General features: G+C 42.4%; 1 protein-coding gene across 4 annotated transcripts in view; it reads right to left on the reverse strand.

Moving 5' to 3' along the window:
- The window catches only part of LOC122543325 (tensin-2-like), a 272,952-nt gene that overhangs the window by 170,613 nt on the left and 79,365 nt on the right, over nucleotides 1–22,974 (reverse strand). For all 4 annotated transcript variants that reach the window (XM_043681854.1, XM_043681853.1, XM_043681852.1 and 1 more), the window contains exon 2: nucleotides 7,240–7,354. In XM_043681854.1, the coding sequence (XP_043537789.1) occupies nucleotides 7,240–7,354 (115 nt within the window). The remainder of the gene's footprint in view (nucleotides 1–7,239; nucleotides 7,355–22,974) is intronic.

A 22,974-nucleotide genomic window follows, 5' to 3' on the forward strand; every position in this document is an offset into this window, starting at 1 on the left:
TCCAAATGGCTAGTTCTCCCTGTATTCCAAGAGATCTAACCTTGCTAATCAGTCTCCCATGGGGAACCTTGTCGAACACCTTACTGAAGTCCATAGAGATCACATCTACTGCTCTGCCCTCATCAATCTTCTTTGTTACTTCTTCAAAAAACTCAATCAAGTTTGTGGGACATGATTTCCCACGCACAAAGCCATGTTGACTGTCTCGAATCAGTCCTTGCCTTTCCAAATACATGTACATCCTGTCCCTCAGGATTCCCTCCAACAACTTGCCCACCACCGAGGTAAGGCTCACCGATCTATAGTTCCCTGGCTTGTCTTTACCGCCCTTCTTAAACAGTGGCACCACGTTTGCCAACTTCCAGTCTTCCGGCACCTCACCTGTGACTATCGATGATAACAAATATCTCAGCAAGAGGCCCAGCAATCACTTCTCTAGCTTCCCACAGAGTTCTCGGGTACACACTGATTAGGTCTTGGGGATTTATCCATCTTTAACCGTTTCATGACATTCCGCACTTTCTCCCCTGTAATCTGGACATTTTGCAAGATGTCACCATCTATTTCCCTACAGTCTATATCTTCCATATCCTTTTCCACAGTAAATACTGATGCAAAATATTCATTTAGTATCTCCCCCATTTTCTGTGGCTCCACACAAAAGCCACCTTGCTGATCTTTGAGGGGCCCTATTCTCTCCCTAGTTACCCTTTTGTCCTTAATACATTTGTAAAAACCCTTTGGATTCTCCTTAATTCTATTTACCAAAGCTATCTCATGTCCCCGTTTTGCCCTCCTGATTTCCCTCTTAAGTATACTCCTACTTTTCTACTTTTCTAAGGATTCACTCGATCTATCCTGTCTATACCTGACACATGCTTCCTTCTTTTACTTAACCAAACCCTCAATTTCTTTCGTCATCCAGCATTCCCTATACCTACCAGCCTTCCCTTTGTTGAGGATTTAAACACGATCAGGTGAGTGGGCAATGGGGGAAATGTGAAAGTGAATAGACTTTGAGTAGGTAAAATCAGGCCCATTAACAGTGGGCTGAGCTGGAGGTACACAGGCAGTTTTCACTTAGACAAAATGACCAGACACACTGCATCTCACTCCTTCATTGATCTGAGAAACATGATTCAGTGGCTGGCAAAAGATGGGGATGGAGTGCTCAGAAGCATTTACTGTAATGCAGAATATTTCTCTGCAATGACAGTCAGGGACTTTCCAATTCACATCCTAATAATTTTAAACTGGCCTGTTTAACGACAAGTGCCAAATGAATTAGTTTGACAGGATTCCAGAGTTATTTACATTTTTCAGCAGCTCGTCAAGAAGGTAAAAATAGTGTCCAAGAATGAAAACAGATAAAGTCAATAGGACAGCATAGACACCAAGATCATTTCAGCAAAGTGACATTGTGGGGGAAATTCACATTCAAAACATTAGTGTCACTTTAAGTTTCTACTGGGTCTGTCTCCTCCAGTGATACAGGCCCCTGCTAGACCTGACTCTCCCAAAGACCCAGGCTCCTGCTGGTCTATTATTCAAGCTAGATGTGACATTAAACTGCACTGAGACATTATGGGGTGGAGAAACTGCGTAGTCTCTGATACGAAAGTCATCCAGTTCTCAGATTGAAGCTTTCTGGGGAATGACTTGTGCTTCTCTATTGATTTGTATTTGTTTATTATGCTACTGTGTCTCTCCACCACACCCCTATTTCTTATTTTAGCATCTGAGTGCCTTCTCTTGAAATTGCAGTTTTTAAGATAAAGTATGGGGTCCTTTTATCATCCCATTAACAGGACACAATAATCTTTAAGTGGTTTTAAGGGTGAAAAAATGAGTCAGCTCTCAGAGTGAACAGAACCTCTCACACTCCGGTTTATGTTTATTTTATTCCTGTGTTATGCGTGTGTGTAAGTACAGGGACTCAGTAAAAACACCATGTGCAAAATTATTTTATTCAACATTTCCACCACCAGGAAAAACACCCATGAAACCAGTAAACCATGAAACCAAAGCCTGGTAGGGGCAATGCTTATGTGAAAAACTAAGTGAAGGGGGAAGGATAGAGATTCAAATCAAAATAGAGTTGAAGGGGGAAATAGAGCACTCCACTCCAAGACACTCTTCTTTATATTTCTTTTTTTAAATCTACCGCTTTTTTCCTTTTTTTTAAATTTTACTCCTCACACTACCACCTAACTGCGGTAGTGCTTATTTTTCCCCAGCACCCATGTTGTGTGTGTGCAGGTGTGAGGCACAGTGAGAGACACAAAGTGTAAAAATCTTTATTCACCTCCCACCACCAGGAAGAAAGGAAACACCCGAGTGGCCAGTGACAAGTAGTGCCGTTCTCATCAAAGGGCAATGCTGCATGATCAAAATAAGTGAAGGGGAAGGCAGGGATTAAATCAAAATAGAGTTGGAGGGGGAAATAAAGCACTCCATACCCAGACACTCTTTCTTTTCTCTTTTCATTTTTTTTTTGGAGAGTCCTTCAGTCACTGATCCAGCTCCCTCAGAACCAAGTCTCAGAGTGACAGGATGTCTAACACTTCTGTTCTTTTTTTATTCCTCCCCCTACACTACCACCTGACAGCGGTAGTGCTTATTTTTCTCCAGCACCCATGTTGTGTGCATGCAGGTGTCGGAAACAGTGAAAAATGACAAGTGTGCAAATCTTTATTTATATTCCACCATCAGGAAGAAAGGAAACACCCAAGTGGCCAGTGACAAGCCATGCCCTTCTCAAAGGGCAATGCTGCGTGATCAAACAGTGAAGGGGAGGGCAGGGATTAAATCAAAATAGAGTTGGAGGGGGAAATAAAGCACTCCACACCCAGACATTCTTGCTTTTTTTATTTTTCACTCCTGTTCTTTTTTTTCTACCCCAGACACTCCTGTTTTTTTATATACCCCACACATTACCGCTTAAATGCAGTAGTGCTTATTTTTCTCCAGCACCCATGTTATGTGTGTGTGTAGGTGTGAGACACAGTGAAAGAACACTCCCAATCAGGGAACTTATATTCTATGATATCCACCTGGTTGACCTCATTACAATCACTACATCCCTCCCCTTCTGAGTCCTAGGACCTAGGCCGTTTCTTTTTTGTAGCTCCTCCTGGGGCGTTGTATCACTGGGTCAGATTCCTCTGACTCTGCCTCGGATATGGACAGGGTGTAACACACAGTACATGCCTCTTGTGCCCAGAGCATCTCGGAAGAAATTCCTTCTCTTCTTCAGGTGGCAAGGGTGTCGAGGCAGTGACACACACCTTGTCCATCTCAGATTCTGAAGTCTCTTCAATGCTTGACAGAAATGGAGAATCCATGGGTTCCAACAGCCTTTCAGGCTGTTCTGAGGAACCAGGCACATTTTGCTCCAGCTGCATTTGCGGGTTTGGAATTTTCATATGGTCCATGTGCTTGTTCAAGACTGTCGCACCTACCTGAACTTCATAGGCATGGTCAACGTGAGGTCAGATCCAGTGACATCTTACCCATGCAGGGCCATTCCCATGGTTCCGATATCAAATTTTGTCCCTTGAAGTAAATGCTCTCTCGGTTAGAGGAGTCTTGTGTCCAGAACTGGCGTTCCTGATAGCATTTCACCCTCTCTACCAGGTCCAGGAAAATCAGATTTAATCTGGTGCAGAGCCTTCTCCCCATTAGCAACTCTGCCAGTACTATCCCTGTAGTTGCATGAGGGGTGTCCTATAATCAAAAAGGAACCAGGGCAGTTTGGTATCTGGTGAAGCTGTAGGCTGTTTCTTCACTTTCCTGAAAGCTGTGGCTTGGCAATGCAACCATTTCCAAGGCTGATCTGTTTTTAGGAGTTGAATCAAAGGTGTCAGAATGGAGGTCAGGTTACCTATGAACTTTCCATAACAATTCAACAGCCCAAGGAAAGGTCTAAGCTCCAGTACAGACGTGCGAACCGGGACACTTTTGATCACCTTTACTTTATCTTCCGAAGGGTTTGTAAACTCTGTAGCCCAAGTAGGTTACTTAGGGTGGCTGGAACACAAATCTTCCCCTTCTAAGGTATACACTCCCCTTGGAGAAACATCTAAGACTATGTCCAAGTTCTCTAAGTGCTCCTTGTTGGTTTCCCAGTTGTTAGCATGCCATCTAGATAATTGGCGATCGGCGGAGGGGCGGGGTGTGGTAGTAGACCTTGTAAAATGTTCTCCATCGTCCACTGAAAAGTGGCACAGACTGTTACTACCCCAAATGGCAGTCTTGTATATTGATACAAACCCTGGTGGGAATTAATTGTAGCATACGTCTGGGAATCCTCGTCTAACTGGAATTGCAAGTATGCATGACTCATGACCAGCTTCATGAAGGACAGCTCCCTGGCCAACTTGGTGTATAAATCCTCTATATGCAAGGGATTGGGTATTTATCTAGTTGTAAAAAGCGGTTTACCGTTTGTTTAAAATCCCTACAAAGGTGAACCGACCTGTTGAGCTTCACAATCAGTACGACCAGTGCTGCCCATTCCACTAACTGGACTGGTTTGATGATTCCTTCTCTTTCCAGCCTCCTGATTTCTGCCCGTAAAGCAAATGGTACTGCACGGATCTTGCAGAACCATGGAATTACTTCCTGGTCAACATGCCAGGTGGCCTTGACTCCTTTGATACTCCCTCGACCTTCCTGAAAAATCTCTGGGTATTTAATTAGGATTTCACTTAGGCAACCATTTTCTAATTGAAAAATGTTGAGTTAATCTAGGTGAATCTTTCTCAACCAATTTCACTCCTTCAAACTTGGGCCTGAGCCTTCTTTTACTACAATCTGTGGTAACTGAACCAGCTGCTTCTCATAAGAGAATAGAACATGACCGAGGTTCTACCCTTAATCAGTAAAGGTTGCCCGGTGTAGGTTCTCAGTCTAGCTGAGGGCTTGCACCAACTTAATGATCGGATCCAGAGCGAATTTTGTTCAAGACTGGTTCTGCAACTACTGAAAGGGCTGCATTGGTATCGACCTCCATTAGAACTGGGTGACTATTTAACCAGACATTTATTTTGATTGGTTCTGATTTGGATGTTGCGAAGTAATTTAACTATTTCCAAACCAGATGTAGGTGGACCTTCCAGGGTGTACACTTTCCTGTATTCTGGCCCACGAGTTCTCTTACTCAATTCAGGCCTAGTGGGACTCTTTTGCTATCTCGAGTCCACATAATGGCAGCAACTACAATGGTTTATTGGCCTGGATCCTGAAGAAAATTTTAACACGTTGGCTGAGGCTTGGCATTGTTTTGGCATTTTGCTGAGGGCTGACCTAGAGTCCCTTTTGTTCAAGATAGGTCCTGAGAGAGGCTATGCAATTACCTTCACTCCAAATGGTGTTCCCTAAGCTCAGTCAGACTGGCGAGGGTGTCCACTTCCACTGGAATACCCTGCAAATCATATGCTCCACTTGCCACATTGTCCAATGATAAAGGTTGTTGAATACATGTTTGAAGTGCAGTTGGGCTTCGGCTAGTAGGTGCTTTTGCATGGTTACATCCTTAATCCCACAGACCAAATGGTCTCTCAACATCCCATTAAGGGAGTTGTCTTCACCTAGTCAAAAAACCCGATATGGATTCTTCTTGTTCTCAAATTGCTGAGTAAAACCAATAGCATTTCAGAATTAGAGGCGACTTGGGGTTGTAATATTCCTTAACTAAATCCATCAGCTCTTGAAAGGCTTTAGGATCTGGTGCTTCAGGGAAAGTTAGGTTCCTAGTAACTGAAAAAGCTGTGGGTCCACAAACTGTCAGGAGAATTACTTGTTGCCCCAATGTCATTTGCTCAGAAAAAGTAACACATTCTTTCCATACACTGGGCCCAGTCTTCGATCAAACGCGTCAAGCTTCCCAAATAACAGCATTACGCCATAAATGCTTACTCCAATTCAAAGACGACTAACTGGAAAGCTCTGTCAAAGATCCAGCATAGACAAGATGTGCCAAATGCCTTCCTTCTGTGCTGTATCATTCTACGATTATCTTGTTTGAATGGCATATAGAGCAACAGCATAAAGGAAAGGTCCATGACCCCTCTGTGTTTGACTTCACAAATTCAAAAAAGCATGGTCAAATAATGAGTGCCTGTGTGATGTACAACTGCAAACTCTGGCCAAATACAACAGTTCCTGGAATTGAGAGGGACTTTGATAGTTGCAAAATGCACTACAGCACCAATGCAAAACCTTTGCATCCACATACCTCTCCCTATCTCTGTTACCTCCTTGCACGGCAATTCCAGCCTCCTCTGCATCTGTGCTCCAGGAAGGATGTTATTAAACTGGAAAAGATTTACAAGGATGTTCCCGAGACTGGAGGGTTTGATTTATAAGGAGAGGTTAGATAGGCTGGGACCTTTTTACTTGGATGGTAGGAGCTTATCAAGGTTTAAAGAAATCATCAGGGGCATAGATAAGGTGAATAGCCAAGGTCTTTCCCTCGGGTAGGGGACTCCAAAACTAGAGAGCATCAATTTAAGGTGAGGGGAAAAGAATTAAAAAGGACCTGAGGGGCAACTTTTTCACCCTGAGGGTGGTGCATACATGGAATGAGCTTCCAGAGGAAGTGGTAGAGACAGGTGAAATTATAACACTTGGACAGGTACAAGGATAGGAAAGTTTTCAAGGGATATGGGCCAATTGCAGGAAATGGAACTAGTTCAGCTGAAGGGTATGTTTGCATGCTGGATGACTCTATGGCTCTATGAAAGAAGATCCCAACCATCATTGTTGCTGCATGGTTTGGTGAGAGTGGGCAGAAAGATAATTACAGAAGAGGTCATAATCCAGAGACATCTGGAGGTGGGAAAGCAAGAGAGAAAGAGAGATAGCGGGACAGAGACAGATACACACAGCACGTGTATTTATATCGCTTCTTTCAAACTTTCTGGGTGTCTCAGAACACTTTAAAGCCAATGATAAAATATTTTGAACTGAAGTCACTGTTGTAATGCATGAGACTAAGTGCTGCAAACAGCAATGAAGTAATAGTTTAGTCAGATTGATTGAGGGATAAATATTGGCCAGGACACCAGAGAAAACTGTCCTCCTTCAAAATACTGCCATGGAAGTTTTTATGTTCACCTGAGAAGGCAAACATCTGATCTAAAAGATAATGTCTGCCATTCTCCACCCATTCCTTAGAAAACCAGTTTAAACCTTCCACATCGAATAAGAATTCTCCTTCTACTGGACTTTACTTACCACGACATAAGATTCCCTGTGACGTGATTGGTTGCTTGCATACTGCACAGTTCTTTTTCTTCTTAAATACTTTCTCCTTAAAGCTGTGAGTACTTGGAACATCAACCTTACCAGGCTGCAAGACAGAAAAGAGACACGTGTGAGATTCACCTCAGCAACAACCATTACCATCAATGAGCTTTACTGATAGGAGGTTGAAGGTAAGCGTACAACACTTGTCTAAACAGCATCTCAGAACACAGCTCACTCACTGCTGCTAGAAAATGGGCATGCACCATTCTGAGTTTTAGTTTCATTCTCATTTAATTGAAAGCCTACTTGTTTGTTTCAAAATGACATGTTTAAGGAAGCTCTCACCAGAACATCAACACCAAATATTCAAATAATCTGAAGGCAGCATTAAAGTACACTGGGTTTCAGGCTTCAATGCTCATGTACAGGATTGGCTCAGTAGCACCACTACTGACCCAGGTTCTGCAGGATATATCTGTCAGACCAGGCCTGTATCAGGTTCTGAGGAACCAGCACAACCAACCTCTGTGCCACTTTGCTAGATGGAGTGTGAAACATCTGCCCCATCCTAAAATCAGAAGTGCATCCTGTAATTAATCCACACCCAACTTCACATACCAGCATTCACATGAAAGAATGCTCTGTTAGCCCACACTGCTAGAGGTTTAGAAGAATAAGATGTGATCGCATTGAAACGTTCGGGGGATTGACAGGATTGAGGTTGGAAAGTCTGGAAAGTCTAAAACAACAGGGTCACCGTGTTAGAATGAGAGGCCAGCCATTTGGAACCGAAAGGGATTTTTTTCACTCAAAGGGCTATAAACCTTTGGGATTCTCTACTCCAGAGGGTAGTGGATGCTCAGTTGTACAGTATATTACTGAGAATAATAGATGTTTGGACACAGAGAATTAAGGGATATGAGGACAGCGTGAGAAGGCAGAGTCGAGGTCATTCATGATCTCATTGAATGGCGGAGTAAGCTTGAAGGCCAAATGGCCTACTCCTGCTGTTCTTTCATCTTTGGCTCATCTTTCATTTTCCCCTTCTCCCTTCTTGTTAACTTGGCAGAGCATGACTTTGAGCTACTTCTGTGAAAGTGCTGGCAAGTTCGTCATTATTATTGTTTAGAACATCATGTTTTGCAACATAACTGTCTTTTATTTAATGATGATACATTTTTGTCACTTTTCTTGTAGACACTCCAAGATGAAGCTCAAGCTGAAAGTATGTGGTGATTGTGGTTTCACAGGTTCAAGGCTGAGGCCCAAGAGAACCCAATAAGGGCAGGGTAACACTGGGATAAACACTGACTTTGTGAGATAGTGGACAACATTTTGCAGCTGTCCTGAGATTACATTTCCATTAACTGCGAGTTTCCCGTGATTCTCTATAACCAAACAAGAACCAACACAGATTTGAGGTTTTTTCAGGGGGATGGAGGAAGTATTAGTTATATTTATGGATGGCTCTAGATTAGCTATGGAGACGTAGCCACAACTTCAATGCATTGAGGCTTCCACAACACTCCAGGTACCAGGCCCATTCCAATATGGCTAATTTTACCCTCACAAAGGTCTTCGAGGATCGGAACTTATTTTGATTGGGCGACTTGAATATAATCGACAGCTGAAACACCAGGATTTGTTTAAACACATTAACGATTCTTGACACTTCTGTCAACGACCATCTCACGAGAGCCAAATTCCTCATGTTCGATGTCCGCAAGATGGCGGAGATGTAAAACACATGCAGCCTGTCACACAATTCTGCTCCCTTCCCCCCAAAACTGTGTCACAATGTACACTGTCCCCACCGGATCTCCTCAGGGAGGCTCACGCGGGAAATAAAAGGGTGGGAAAATTTCAGACCTATGTGGAAGAAAAGTTATCTAGCTGATCGAGACGTGTCCAGGAGCTCACGTCAGGGCCCGAATTCTAACGCGGAAGGCATTTATTTTTCAAGGTCAGACTTATTGAACAAGTTTTTAAAAGACTCTCTCCTCCTTGCCAAAACAAAAAAAAAATCGGTTTACGACCACAGCGGAGTTGATTACATAGTTAAAAGGGTGTCTCTATGGTGATGGATACCCTTCCTTCAGATGTAGGGTGTTCTCTCGGGGACGTGTTTAACTGGACAACACGACAGAGCTGCCGATCTAAAACGAAGCGACTGCTGAGCTGAGTGACAATGTTTTGTTTTACCACAGAAAAAGACTTGGCCTTTGGATGACATATTTATCGAAGTTGTCCACTGCCTCTTGCAGTAGTTAAAGTGGATGTTAAAGATCCCACGGTATTATATTCAAAGGTTGTTATGCGGTGCCTCAGGGAGCATTCTTTTCTCAGCCAACCGTGCCAAAAAAAACGTAGGGATTCAAACAGAAAAACAGGTCATTCGGCCCCTCCGGCTCATGTTATTATTTAACCTCCGCTTCATTTTCTTCACGTTCACCCTCTAATCTTGAATGTTTACAGTATCTGCCTCAGCTGCTAACCCTGAAAGTGAATCACTCAAGCATCTCTTCTCTCCATGAAGAGATTCCACCCCCCACCCCCCTTTCTATTGTAACTCGGAAAAACATGACGATTCTTTCGAAATTCTTTGCAACTAATGATACTCGTGTCATTTTAAAGTCACTTTTGGTATCTCCATTTTAAACCAAATTTTGCAAGGCTGTCCCATGCAGTTCAACATACTTCCACAGAAAGAAATTGCTGGAAAAACTCAGTAGGTCTGGCAGCACCAGTGCAGAGAAAGCAGAGTTAATGTTTTGGGTCCAGTGACCCTTCAGAACTGTTCAGAGAGAATTAACTGTTCATTCATCTAATTCCTCTTTATGGGTTCTTGCCTGCAAAATGGGGCCATCTTTGGATGAGACATTAATGCCCTGTCTGCCCTCTCAGGTGGATATGAAAAGTGCCTTGGTGCTACTTTGAAAAACAGGAGCTATCCTTCTCCTTTGTTTCCAGATTAATATTTATCCCTCAATCAATATCATTTCAAAAAACTTATCTGGTTATGATCAGATTGCTTTTGTGGGAACTTGCTGTGTGCAAATTGGCTGCTGCTTTTCCAACATTAGTGCCAACTATTCAAAAGAATTTCATAGGATGTACGTAGTTTAGATCCTCTTGAAGTCGCAAAAGAGGTGATAGAAGTGCAAAACATTCTTCTTTTATTTGTTAATTGATAGTTGGAGGAGATCTTGTGACATTCCTGCTTCTGAGCCCACAACTCTGGGTTCAAATCCTACTCCAAAACTTGAAAGCCAAAGAAGGTGTGTTCAGAGTGTGGCCAAACAGTTTGAGTATCAACCTGCAAATCCTTCTAACATGCTAATGGCAAATGGTGAGAGTGGGTGAGATTCCTAGACAACCATGTGATGGAAAGAATATGGAGCCTTTATCATCACTATCCATAGTAGATTAGATTATTAGATTTTAGATTACATTACAGTATGGAAACAGGCCCTTTGGCCCAACAAGTCCACACTGACCCGCCGAAGCGCAACCCACCCATACCCCTACATTTACCCCTATACCTAACACTGCGGGCAATTTAGCATGGCCAATTCACCTGACCTGCACATCTTTGGACTGTGGGAGGAAACCGGAGCACCCGGAGGAAACCCACGCAGACACGGGGAGAACGTGCAAACTCCACACAGTCAGTTGCCTGAGTCGGGAATTGAACCCGGGTCTCTGGCGCTGCGAGGCAGCAGTGCTAACCACTGTGCCACCGTGCCGCCCACATAGCTTAAGACTACTATTGCCACAGCAACATGGACTCCTTCAGAACCCATTAGCTCAATTGGCTGGATTAATGTTGATCAGATTTATGCCAACAGCATGGGATTTGATCGCCATTTCGCTGTATTGGATTCAGAACCTACTTCCTTAGCATGGTGGCTCAGTGGTTAGCACTGCTGCGTCACAGCGCCAGGGACCTGGGTTCAGTTTCAGCCTCCAGTGACTGTGTGGAGTTGCACATTCTCCCCATGTCTATATGAGTTTGCTCTGGTTTCCTCCCATTGTCCAGAGATGTTCAGGTTAGGAGGATTGACTATGCTAAATTGTCCATAAGGTTCAGGGATGTGTACGTTAGGTGGATTAGTCATGGGAAATGCAGGGTTACAGGAAAAGGACTTGGGGTCGGGGGGGGGGGGGTGTCTAGGTGGAATGCTCTTCAGAGGGTAGATGGGCTGAATCGCCTGCTTCCACACTGTAGGGATTCTATGATTCTTGGTGCAGCAGCACCGTGGGTCAGACCTGCCTTCAGATAGCGATCTGGAGAAGAATTGGTGAGGATATCTTCTCTTTTACATGAACCAACAGATCTTTCTTAATGAACATTAGGAATTAAACTGATTATATTTTAAATCTTTGAGCAGAAAATATAGTAAAGGAAGAGTCATCTGGGCCTGGATTAGATTAGATTCCCTACAGTGTGGGAACAGGCCCTTCAGCCCAACAATTCCACACCGACCCTCCAAAGAGTAACCCACCCAGATCCATTTCAATCTGACTAATGCACCTAACACTATGGGCAATTTAGCATGACCAATTTACCTGACCTGCACATCTTTGGATTGTGGGAGGAAACCCACGCAGACGCAGGGAGAATGTGCAAACTTCACACAGACAGTCACCCGAGGCTGGAATCGAACCTGGGAACGTGAGGCAGCAGTGCTAACCACTGAGCCACCGTGCTGCCTAGCAGTACTGAAAGAGTCTCTCTTTTTATTTCTCTCTGAACATTTTAAATGGACATGTTCAAGCACTCAGGAAGTGCAAAACTGGAGAGAATTTCATAAATGTGTTTATGATAATCTGCAATCTCTATGCTAACCATGTGACTATCCCATTTCCTTTCTGATAAAAAGGCAAGGATGCAGAACGTGCAATAACACATAGGAAGTAAAGGATAAAGTGGCATACAATATGCAAGCTCTTATTTCCCCCTTTTACGAACCATAAACCTGGAGTTTTTTTACTGTGCTGAAAGACTGCTATTGTTTCACCATCCTACTGTGTGAACAACCAAGTTTCTCTGTCACTTTCACAGACGTGCAACACTTTGTGTCCTTGTACCATCCACATTGGACCAGCATTAGATTTAGAAGAACATTCTGAAGCAGGCATGCCTTAATCCTTCCCATACTTCAAGACTAGAACATTAATTTTCTCCTTATTTTCTAATCAGGAATGTGGATCAAGATCTAAGAATTGAAAAGGACAGCAGCTAACAAGCAGAAATGGAAACTGCACATTCGGATGATACCAAGTGCATACAACTCCCACTCATGGCTTCAGACGCTCTTAATGTAATTTATGCCTAGAGCCTGCCAGCAGTCTAACCCTGGATACACTCAAGGCAAACTGCAGAAATTCATGATGAGAAACAGGACAGTAAATTATTGATAATGGAACCGAATTAGTCCAATCCATTAATATTGATTTTGGTTCATTAACTTCAAAACCAAAAATTTACTGCCAAATAATATGATTTTAAAAATTACTGAAGCCACATTTACAGTCTTTTCACCAGTACAGCCAGGCCATATATTCAAAATATTCCATGTATTGAATGAAAGGAAGAAACCTTTAATATAACCAGCCAGGCAACAGTAAAAAGAGACTTGGATTTTCTACAGCATCTTTCATGACCACAGGATGTTCCAAAGCTCTCCACAGCCAACAAAAAAACCTCTGGAAAATGCAGTAACTGTTGTAACATAAAAAGTGTGCTTGCCAATTTGCAAGATCCCACAAACATCAAGATGATAACGACCAGCAAATTTGCTTTCTCGTGGTGTTTGAGGAATGGATATGGGCTAAGATGCGAGGGAGAATGTCCCTGCTCTTCTTCAAAGCAGTATCAAGGGACTTTTTTATATCTACCCAAGAGGGCAGGTACCCTGAATTTACAATCATATCTGACACCTCCAACACTACACAACTCCCTCAGTACTACACGGGGAATGTCAGCCTCAATTGTTGCAGTCAAGTCCTAGAGTGGCATTTGAACCCACAACCTTCTGACTCGGAGGTAAGAGTGCCACTGATTGAATCATACACATCCAACATTATAAAATCAAAGTACTGATTGAGGCTATTTTCACATAAAATGTGCTCAAACTGGCTTTCTACTTTGGGTTAAAGCCTGTTCTCATAAACCTCTCTACTTAGAAACTTTAACCCTTGATCATTGAATGATTCTTTCAATGCTATTAGATTTTTCTTTTCCCAGAAAGCTTAAAAAAGCAGAAGGATGTTTTTTTTCAATGGATCAATGTTACAAACTGTGTAATAGGATGCTGCCTTGTGGGAGTAGGAGTTCACTTGGTTTGTGCAGCACCTCCTGAATCGGAAATGGTTTGCGGGTCATGACCAACTGGACACAAAGCAGATGTACAACAGGAAAGGGACTGCGCACAGTCTGTTTGTATAAACACTTGAACATTTTATGAAACTACTTGGAGATCTCCAAGCTTACATTTAGCAAGTACACACACTGGTGGTGAGAACCTTGCCTGCTGCACTCAGGTTGGAAAATGATGGGCATCTTGCCAGTATGTGCCCCTTACTTTTATCAATTCCAAAATGAATATTTTTGGATCATAGAGTGAGAGTTTCTTACTGAAATTTGGATGTTGTTTAAAACTCCAGAAGGGGGGGGGGGGTCTAAAAACTTAGGAGTGTTATGCTGTTGTCACAATGGTTTCTTTGTTAAATGGGCACTGTGCACTATAAACCATGCCTGCTGCCCACTACCGACTAATCACCTTAAACTTGGCAAATGTGGAGGCTGTTGGTTAGCTCTCGGCATTTGTGTTCACTAAAAGAAAATACAGTGGACCAGGGCTATATCCTACAAGGATGATGGAAGCAAAAATGATCAATGATTTCAAAATGAAATTGAATGGATCGCTGAATAAAATAAATGTTCAGGCTTCTGGGATAGAGTGGCAAAATGGGACTGAGTGGATGGTTCTACGAGAGCTGGCATGGACTTGGGGGTGTGCCGGTAGCCTCCTTCTGTGTCATAATGACTTAATTTAGAACAGTAAAGGTAAAGACGCCATAGTCCCAGAGGACCACAGACTGCGGTCTCATTAGGGAGAGAGAGACGACTGGTGGTGATTTAACCTGCAGTTCACCGCACCTCAGGCAAGAGGCAACATTGAGAAGGTGGGACCTCAGCTAATGCAGGAATTGAACCCAGGTTGTTGGCACCACTCTTGCATCGCAAAACAGCCATCCAGCCAACTGAACTGACCAAAGACCTCTCCTTCTCAACCTCTCCCCTCACCTGAGGCATGATGACCCTCAGGTTAAACCACTACCAGTCGTCTCTCTCTAATGAGACAGCAGCCCTATGTCTGGTAGGACTATGGTAACTTTACCTTGAGAACAGTAAGATGCCTGGTTTGATCTCCGGTTCTGTCAAGTTACTTGCAGTTGGGATAGTGGCAGAGCAGGTTAAAGTTAGGTTCACACCCCGAGCTAGGGAGAGTTAGGGAAGAAAAAGAGAACAGCTACAAAAATGCACAAGTGTCAAGGTTGTGAATGGGCAAGATCAGGCTAAACTGCAAATACCCCCACCTGTCAACGTGCTCCAGCAGCCTTCAAACACTCAGCACCCAGGCTAACATAGAAACAATGACCATTTGGTGAGGTAATCCATTGCCTTTAGCATGGATTTTCAAGGAACTTGCCTCACCCACAGCAGCTTGTGGGAACACGAGCCAGCAGTCTCTCAGAAAACCTTGAGTTTCTCAAGTGCTTCAGACAGATTGTATAACCACTTTGCAAATCAAAAAAACTTCACACAATATTAAAAATACGACAGGACTTGTATTTAGGAGGTTATTTGTGCAACTTTTGTTTTCCCACCAGACAGCTGCTGGCTCCAATTTCTCTCCAGTTAATGAGTAGAGGCTTTGGTGCCAAGTTCCTTAGCTCACCACTCCAACAGTTACACCAAGATCGGTTTCGCAAACTAAGGATGGGAGTGATTGGCACCTGAAGGATGGGCAGCAGTAACACTTGGGGGATGGGAAGGATTGGCACCTGGAGGATGGGCAGCAGTGACATTTGGGGGATGGGAAGGATTGGCACCTGGAGGATGGGCAGTAGTGACACTTAGGGGAAGGGAGGGTCTGGCACCTGGAGGATGGGTGATGTGGCAGGGACTGGCATTTGGAGAATGGTAGATGCCAATCTGTCCAATGAGCCAGTTTACTGAGGTTCTTCAGTGCTATCCTGCCTTTCAGGAAGCTTTTTTTCAGGGATTGTTGGCATAGAAAATGCACTTTTGCAGTATGAGTGGTACACATTGTGTGGGGCAGAGTAGAAGGAGCCTTACTTTGTATTTAGCCAGAATGAACTTAAATCTTAGGTGTCTGAAGTTGCCAAAGAAGTGTGTTCCAGCTCTCCTGAATAGCATCCTTCCTCTAGATCAGCACAAAATTCAGTTAAAAGGTTTGTTCAGAAAATTGTCATTCAAGAAGTCAATGTTAATATAATTCAATAGCAGAATACAATATTTTGTTAAACAACTAAATCAAAACTCATCAGAGAATGAGCAGAGCTTGAGCCATCTAAAATGCTGTGACCCTTCTAACCCAGTATTCACAGTCAAATTGATTTATCTTGAGATCAATGGAATTTTCCCTCAATTTTTGTAAAGGTAATGGTTGTTTTCTTTCAAACACAAAGCAGAAAGTGTGCCTTCTGTTCAGCCAAGAGGACTGAAGGTGGATAGTCCCACTTGTAGGCTGACCCCATTTCCCATACAGGACATAGAAGCATACAGAGCTGCCTGCATTAGGAAAATCATGCAGATACAGTGCAAATTGTCAGTGAATTCAGGCTCCCTAGAATACCATGTACTGCATTAAATAGAATTGAGCTGTATTGAATTGTACTGTGATGACATTTTAGAAATTTTAGGAACAACACATATTTTTGGGGAAATAAATCACTTCCTTTGGTTTGAAAATTCAATCATTTTAATGTTCCCCACTTTGAAAAATAGCCATTGTTTTTAGAAGAGTTTGCAATTTCCCTCATTCTTTTTTAGTTAGAATATTACTCCAAACATCCCTCTCTGATTTGAATAAGATCTGCCTTCAATCACACAACATTGACATCTTTCATGAAAATAACTTTTCAGACGTCAGGAACAAGTGCTGCCATTTACTGTGGTGACATCGCAGAGATTTCACATAATACAAAGACTATGAAGTTTTTTTTATTAAAAAGCAGAGGAGGCTATGTAAAAGATCTAAAATAATATACGACCTAAATAAGGTGGATAAGAAGGATGTATTTTCCTTATCACAGAGAGATATCAATAACTAGGAGGCCTAGACTTACAGTAATTGGTGAAAGGATGAAGAGTTGGGGGGGCAATGGAAATAAATTTTGTCACCCATAGACTGGTGAGTGGATGGAACTCACTGCTTGAAAGGGTGGGACAGGTAGAAACCTTCATCATGATTAAAAAATACTTGTAAATGTGCTTGAAGTGCTGTATTCTACAAGGCTACGGAGCAGGAACTGCAAAGTGGAATCAGACTGGATAGTTCTATTCTTGGCCGGCACAGACACGCTAGGCCAAATGGCCTCCAACCGTGTCAAAGAATTTCAATGTTTGCTACACTCTATGTTTCTATTCCAAAATACCAGTCATTTGTTTCAGACTGAACCCTTTGCACAGTTTTAGCATGAGGTGGGAAAGCTATCCCACCTGCTTCCCTGGAACAGACATCCAAACAAACAGAAGAGCCAGGAATCTGCTCCTGACCTAATAAAATCCTCTCAAGTTGATAATGGAATTGGCTCTTGTTTCCAAAAGCACCCAAGTCAAACTGAATGAAAGATCATTTCTCTGTGGGTAAGTGTTCACTTCCTCCATTTGCCTTTCCCCTCAAGGCTTCCTCTGGTGCTGAGGGTCTCAGCCACCTGGTCCTCCTTTGGATTTCAGATAGAACCATATTGTCAGCTGGAATTACTTCAGTTTACCCGTGGGGCTTATGCAGTCAGAACCAGAGTCCAGATGTTACTGAAAAATGCAGAGGCCTCATTAACACACTCATCCTTCTTCCCTCATGACAGAAAAATAAAATTGGCTTTGCTAACGGGAATTGGGCAGTGGAGGCAATACAGGCTGAGTGACCTGTGCTGTCCTATTATCTAACTCTTCTAGCAGTGCCTCCATTATCGTGAGGGGAAACAATAGAGGAATTGCTGCAGAACAGTTGTATAATCCCTTAAAGGTACAAAGGGGCCTGGTCTCCATTGATGAACTGGTTTTAAATGGCTTTAGTGAATGTTCAGCTGTTATAAGATGTCTAACTGGATGGATTCATACCTTTTGGAAAAATTCCTAAGCAACCTCACTTGGCCTTGTCCATGGGGAAGTCACCAGTGGTGCTATCACTGCAAAACTATTCTGAAGTTCAAAAGTACTTTATTTGCTGTGAAGTGCTTGGAAACTGTATCATCAATTTACGCCTTGGGAACTGTGAGTAAAGCCTCACAATAATACCTCTCATTATTGCAGGAACCCCTCAATCATAACTGGCTTAAACAACTTCAAGCAAAAATAAAAAATTATGACCAATGAATAACAACTTTAATTCACACTAAAATTATTTTAGCTCCTATCAACCAGCAAATGGGGTTAAAATGCCTTCAGTTTGATTCCACTCAGGCCTCATTTCTAAGGTTGCCTCCAAGTGTGTAATTTTTTATTTATTCTTTCATGGGATGTAGGCTATGTTAGCATTTACTGCTGAGCCACTTTCTTGAACTGCTGCAGTCCATGTGCTTTAGGTAGATCCACAATGTCCTCAGGTTGGGAATTCCAGGATTTTGACCCAGCAACAGTGAAGGAACAGCGATATATTTCCAAATCAGGATATTATGTGACTTGAAGGGGAACATGCATGTGATGGCATTCTTATGTATCTGCTGCCCTTGTCCTTCTAGATGAAAGTGGTCTTTGGTTTGGAAGGAGCTGTCTAAGGAACCTTTGGTGAACTTCTGCAATGCATCTTGTGGATGGGTGCACACTACCACCACTGGGTATTGCTGGTGGAGGGAGTGAAAGTTTAATGTAGTAGATGGTAAATCAAATTAGCTGTTTTGACCTGTACTGGATAGTACTGAGCTTCTTGAATGTTGGAGCTGCACCCATCCAGGCAAGTGGATTTATGCCTTTTAGATGGTGGACAGGCTTTGTAGAGTCAGGAGGTAAGTTGCTCATCACTGTTGCATTGTAAGAAAGCTAATAAACTTGATTTGACAGCAGTGAAAAGCTCTCAGAAACAATTTTTATTCACTGCCTTTACCTGGAAATACCAGTGGACAGCAAATACAAACAAACAAAGTCAGAGCCAATGGTATTCAGATCAACTGGAGAGTGTCACAAAGTCATGACTGTGACTTTGTAATTACTGGACCTGCGGCTAATGCTAAAATTGCAAATGTTCATTCATAAGTAAATAGGGTTGATTCAGCTTAATAAAACTTGACACTTATAATGAACTGCTTCCATTTCACTAGTACAAGGACAAGAGTTCACAGAATTTAGGTAAGAGGTGCAGGAGGAATACAAGGAAGAATTTGCTTTTTACACAGCAAGTGGTAATAACCTGGAACTTCCTGCCTACGAGGGTGGTGGAAGCTGAATCAAATCAAAAGGGAAATGGATGGGCATTTGGGGGAAATAAGCTTGCAGGGCTATAGGATAGAGTAGGGGAATGGACCTGGCTGGATTATGGTCCGGGAGTCACCATGAACTCAATGATCTCCTGTGTCTCAATGACTCTGGGATTTTAATATGAGAGTAATGTTAGGGTTAGAATTGGTCCATTTTACTCATTACAATCAAACTGCCATCCATTTGTGTTTCTCTCATTCATATCAAACTGCATCATTTAAAGAAAAAAATCAAGATGGCCACCCAGCTGACAGACATCGATTAATGTCACCTGATATCCTCTGTCTCCAAAATATCAGGATGCCCAAAGATACATTCAAGCCCCAAGAATATATGTTTCTAATACTCAGCATGAGGTCATAGAACATAGGACTTGGCAACAGAAGTAGGCCATTCAGCCCATCCAGTCTGCTCCACCATTCAAAGAAATCATGGCTGATCTGATAATCCTCAACTCGGTTTTCCTGCCTTTTCCCTATAACCCTTGATTGCCTTACTGATTAAAAATTAATCTCAGCCTTGACCGCACTTAATGACCCAGCCTCTACAGCCCCCTGTAATAAAGAATTCCACAGATTCATTATCCTCAGAAAAAAATTCCTCCTCATCTCTATCTTAAATCGGTAACCCCTAATTCTGAGATTATGACTTCTGGTCTAGACTCTCCCAAAAGGAGAAATAACTTTTCCACAGCGATCCTGTCAAGTCCCCTAAGAATCTTGTATGTTTCAATAAGGTTGCCTCTCATTCTTCTAAATTCCAATGAGTACATGCCAACCTACTCAATCTCTCCTCATAAAACAATTCCTCCATACATGGCATCAGTCTAGTGAACCTTCCCTGGACTGCCTCTAATGCTAGTATATCTTTCTTTCCTTAGATAAGAGGCCCAAAACTGTTCACAGTATTCCGGCTGTGGTCTGACTACTGCCTTGTCTAGTTTTAGCGAAATCTCCCTACTTTTATACTCCATTCCCAATTAAATAAAGGCCAACATTCCATTTGCTTTGCCCATGACCCGCTGAACTTGAATGCTAGTTTTTTGTGATTTACAGATGGGGACTCCCAAATTCCTCTGTGCTGCATCTTTCTGCAGTCTTTCCTTTTTTAAATAATATTCAGCTCTTCTCTTCTTCCTGCCAAGAGTGCACAACCTCACACTTTTTTGACATTATATTCTATCTATGGAGGATTTTCCCACTTGCTTAACCTATCTATATCCCTCTGCAGACTGTGTCATCTGCAACACTTGCCTTCCCATCTATTTTTGTGTCATCTGCAAACTCAGCTACAGTACATTCACTTCCTTCATTCAAGTCATTTGTATATATTTATATTATAGTATATAATTCTGCACTGATCCCGTGGTATACCACCAGTTACAAGTTGCCATTCTGAAAATGCACCCGTTATCCTAACTCTCTGTCTTCTATTAGTTAGCCAATCCCTTAACCATGCTAATAAACTACCTCCAACATCACGTGCTCTTGCAGCCTAATTTTTGGCACCCTATCAAAACACTTTCTAAAAATCCAAATATATTACATCCACTGCTTCTCCATTATCTATCCTGCTTGTTACCTCCTCAAAGACTTTTAATGAATTTGTCAGGCATGATTTCCCCTTCACAAAACCATGCGGACTGTGTTTGAACATATTATGTACTTTTAAATGCTCTGTTATTACGTCCTTTTTCATACTCTCTAACATTTTCCCAATAACAGACATTAAACTAATTGGTCTATATTTACTGTTTTTTTTGTCTCCTTCCCTTTTTAAATAAAGGTTAAGAAGGTTGGCCTGTAATGGTTTCCCTTCAGGCCCAAATTCTGAAGATTAGGAGGAAGGATGGTAGTGTAGGGGTAATGTCACTAGACTTGTATTCCGGAAGCTCAGGCTGGTCACATTGGTTTAAATCTCACCGTGCAGCTGGTGGAACTTAAATTAATAAATCTGGAATTGAAAGCTAGTCTCTCTATAATGGTGACCATGAAAGGAAATCTGCCATCCTTATCTGGTCTGCCTACGCATGACTCCAGACCCACAGCAATGTGGTTGACTCTGAAACAGCCAAGCAAAGTCATGAGCAATTAGGTTTGGGCATCAAATGCTGACCTTAGTAGCAAGGCCTACATCCCATGAAAGAATAAAGGTCTTTTTAAAAAAAAAGTCACAGTACAAGTGACAATCATGATGAAAGAGATTGATAAATACAGCACAGAAAGAGGCCATTAAACCCATTGTGTCTATCCCAACTCTTTGCCAGAGCAATCCAAAACATGACACATATTGTTCTACTTTCTTTCTGGGGCTGTGAACTTTTGTCTGCTTCAGATTGTTATTTAATCTTCATTGAAAAGAGAGATGACAGGTTTGAGGAAATGAACTCTTCTTGGTCTCTCTGGCTTTGCAGTAATCTAGGGAGCTCATATGCCCACTGAATCATTAGGGGAGGCATCTGTATTTTCAACAGTAACTTGTGTAGACGAAGGGGTTAATGAGCTTGATTTTTATTTTAATGAAAGACGTAGACTTCTTCTGAGCTTAAATTTCAATAGCCCTATTACATGATTCTTGGCAGGATATCATCTAGTTATGACTAATGCACTTTATGTACTAAAAAAAATCCGCCCATGCTTTACAAAGGTGCCCTACAGCAACAAATCCAAGGGAATTTCTGAAAAAAAAAATCCACTTTATATAATAGAGATCTCATGTCAAGGCTACAGTAACAGTTCCCATCTCATAGTGACAAAATGAAGGCAGTGTGGTTTTTTTTTATGGGGCCTCCCATTAGGAGCGATAATCCTGCATTTCTGACCAATCCGTAACAATAATCTCATTCTACTGGAAAAAATCTTCAATAAGGAGACCTCAAGTTCCTACAGCTGAGATATGCGCTGTCAGATCCAAAAATGAACACTGGAGAATGGTCTCTGTTGCCGCTCTCAATCGATACTGACTGCAATGATGTCAATCAAAGGAGAGAAAGGGATGCTGAAGCGTGGTTTTGTTCTTGCCAGAATGGAAAGGATGGGGACCAAAACAAAAATACTTTTTTTCGAGGAATTACACTGGGAATCTCACTGGCATAAATTGCAATCCGTATGAACCACCACTCTTCAAGTTTTCCCGATGAGGGCTGCCATGAGAAGTGTGGCTTGTCAGTGCCCCATGGAAACCATACATTCTCATACGGGCATCTTCAGGAAGTGAACTGGCACCAGCACAAATTTCACAACATGGCACAGCTGGTCTTGTTTTGAAACAGACTTTCAAGATGTGGAGCCACTCCCCCAATAAAAACCCTCTTCCACCCCCTTATCCACACTGGCAATAAAATTTTCACACACGTCTGATTATGTAGCCACGCCATCACTAACAGCACCTATTTACACATCTGAGAAAACACTGGTCTCTGTCTCTGTACCTCTCACCGCTCAGCTGCCACTGAAATCCTCATTCATGCCTTTGTTACCTCAACTATTCCAACATACTCTTAGCTACTCTTCCGCATTCTACCCTGTAAACTTGAGGTCACCCAAAACAGTACTGCTCATGTCTTTGCTTGTACCAAGTCCTGTTTCTCTCTCATCCCTTGGCGCAATGATGTACATTGGTTTCTGGTTGAAGACAGAACAAAAACTTGCATTTCCATGGTGCCATTCTCATCTACTGAATGTCTCAAAGCACTTTACTCCCAAGTGAGTACTGTTGAAATGCAGCCAGTGGTTTTAATATAGGAAAACCTAGATCTTGAAATTCTCATCCTCCTTTTCAAATCTCTCCATGGTCTCTTCCCTCCCTATCTCCGTAATCTTCTCTAAAGCCACAACCATTTGAGATATCTGTCTTCCTCGAATTCTAAGATTTACGCATCCCCAATTCCAATTGGTTGTCAGGACCCTAATTCCCTCCCTAAATCCCTCGACCTCGAGATTTTCCTCCTTTAAGCCACTCTTTAAAACAAAGTTTTGATCATCTTAGAATCA

Source organism: Chiloscyllium plagiosum, chromosome 43 (genome assembly GCF_004010195.1).
Source record: "Chiloscyllium plagiosum isolate BGI_BamShark_2017 chromosome 43, ASM401019v2, whole genome shotgun sequence".
Taxonomy (NCBI): Eukaryota; Metazoa; Chordata; class Chondrichthyes; order Orectolobiformes; family Hemiscylliidae; genus Chiloscyllium; species Chiloscyllium plagiosum.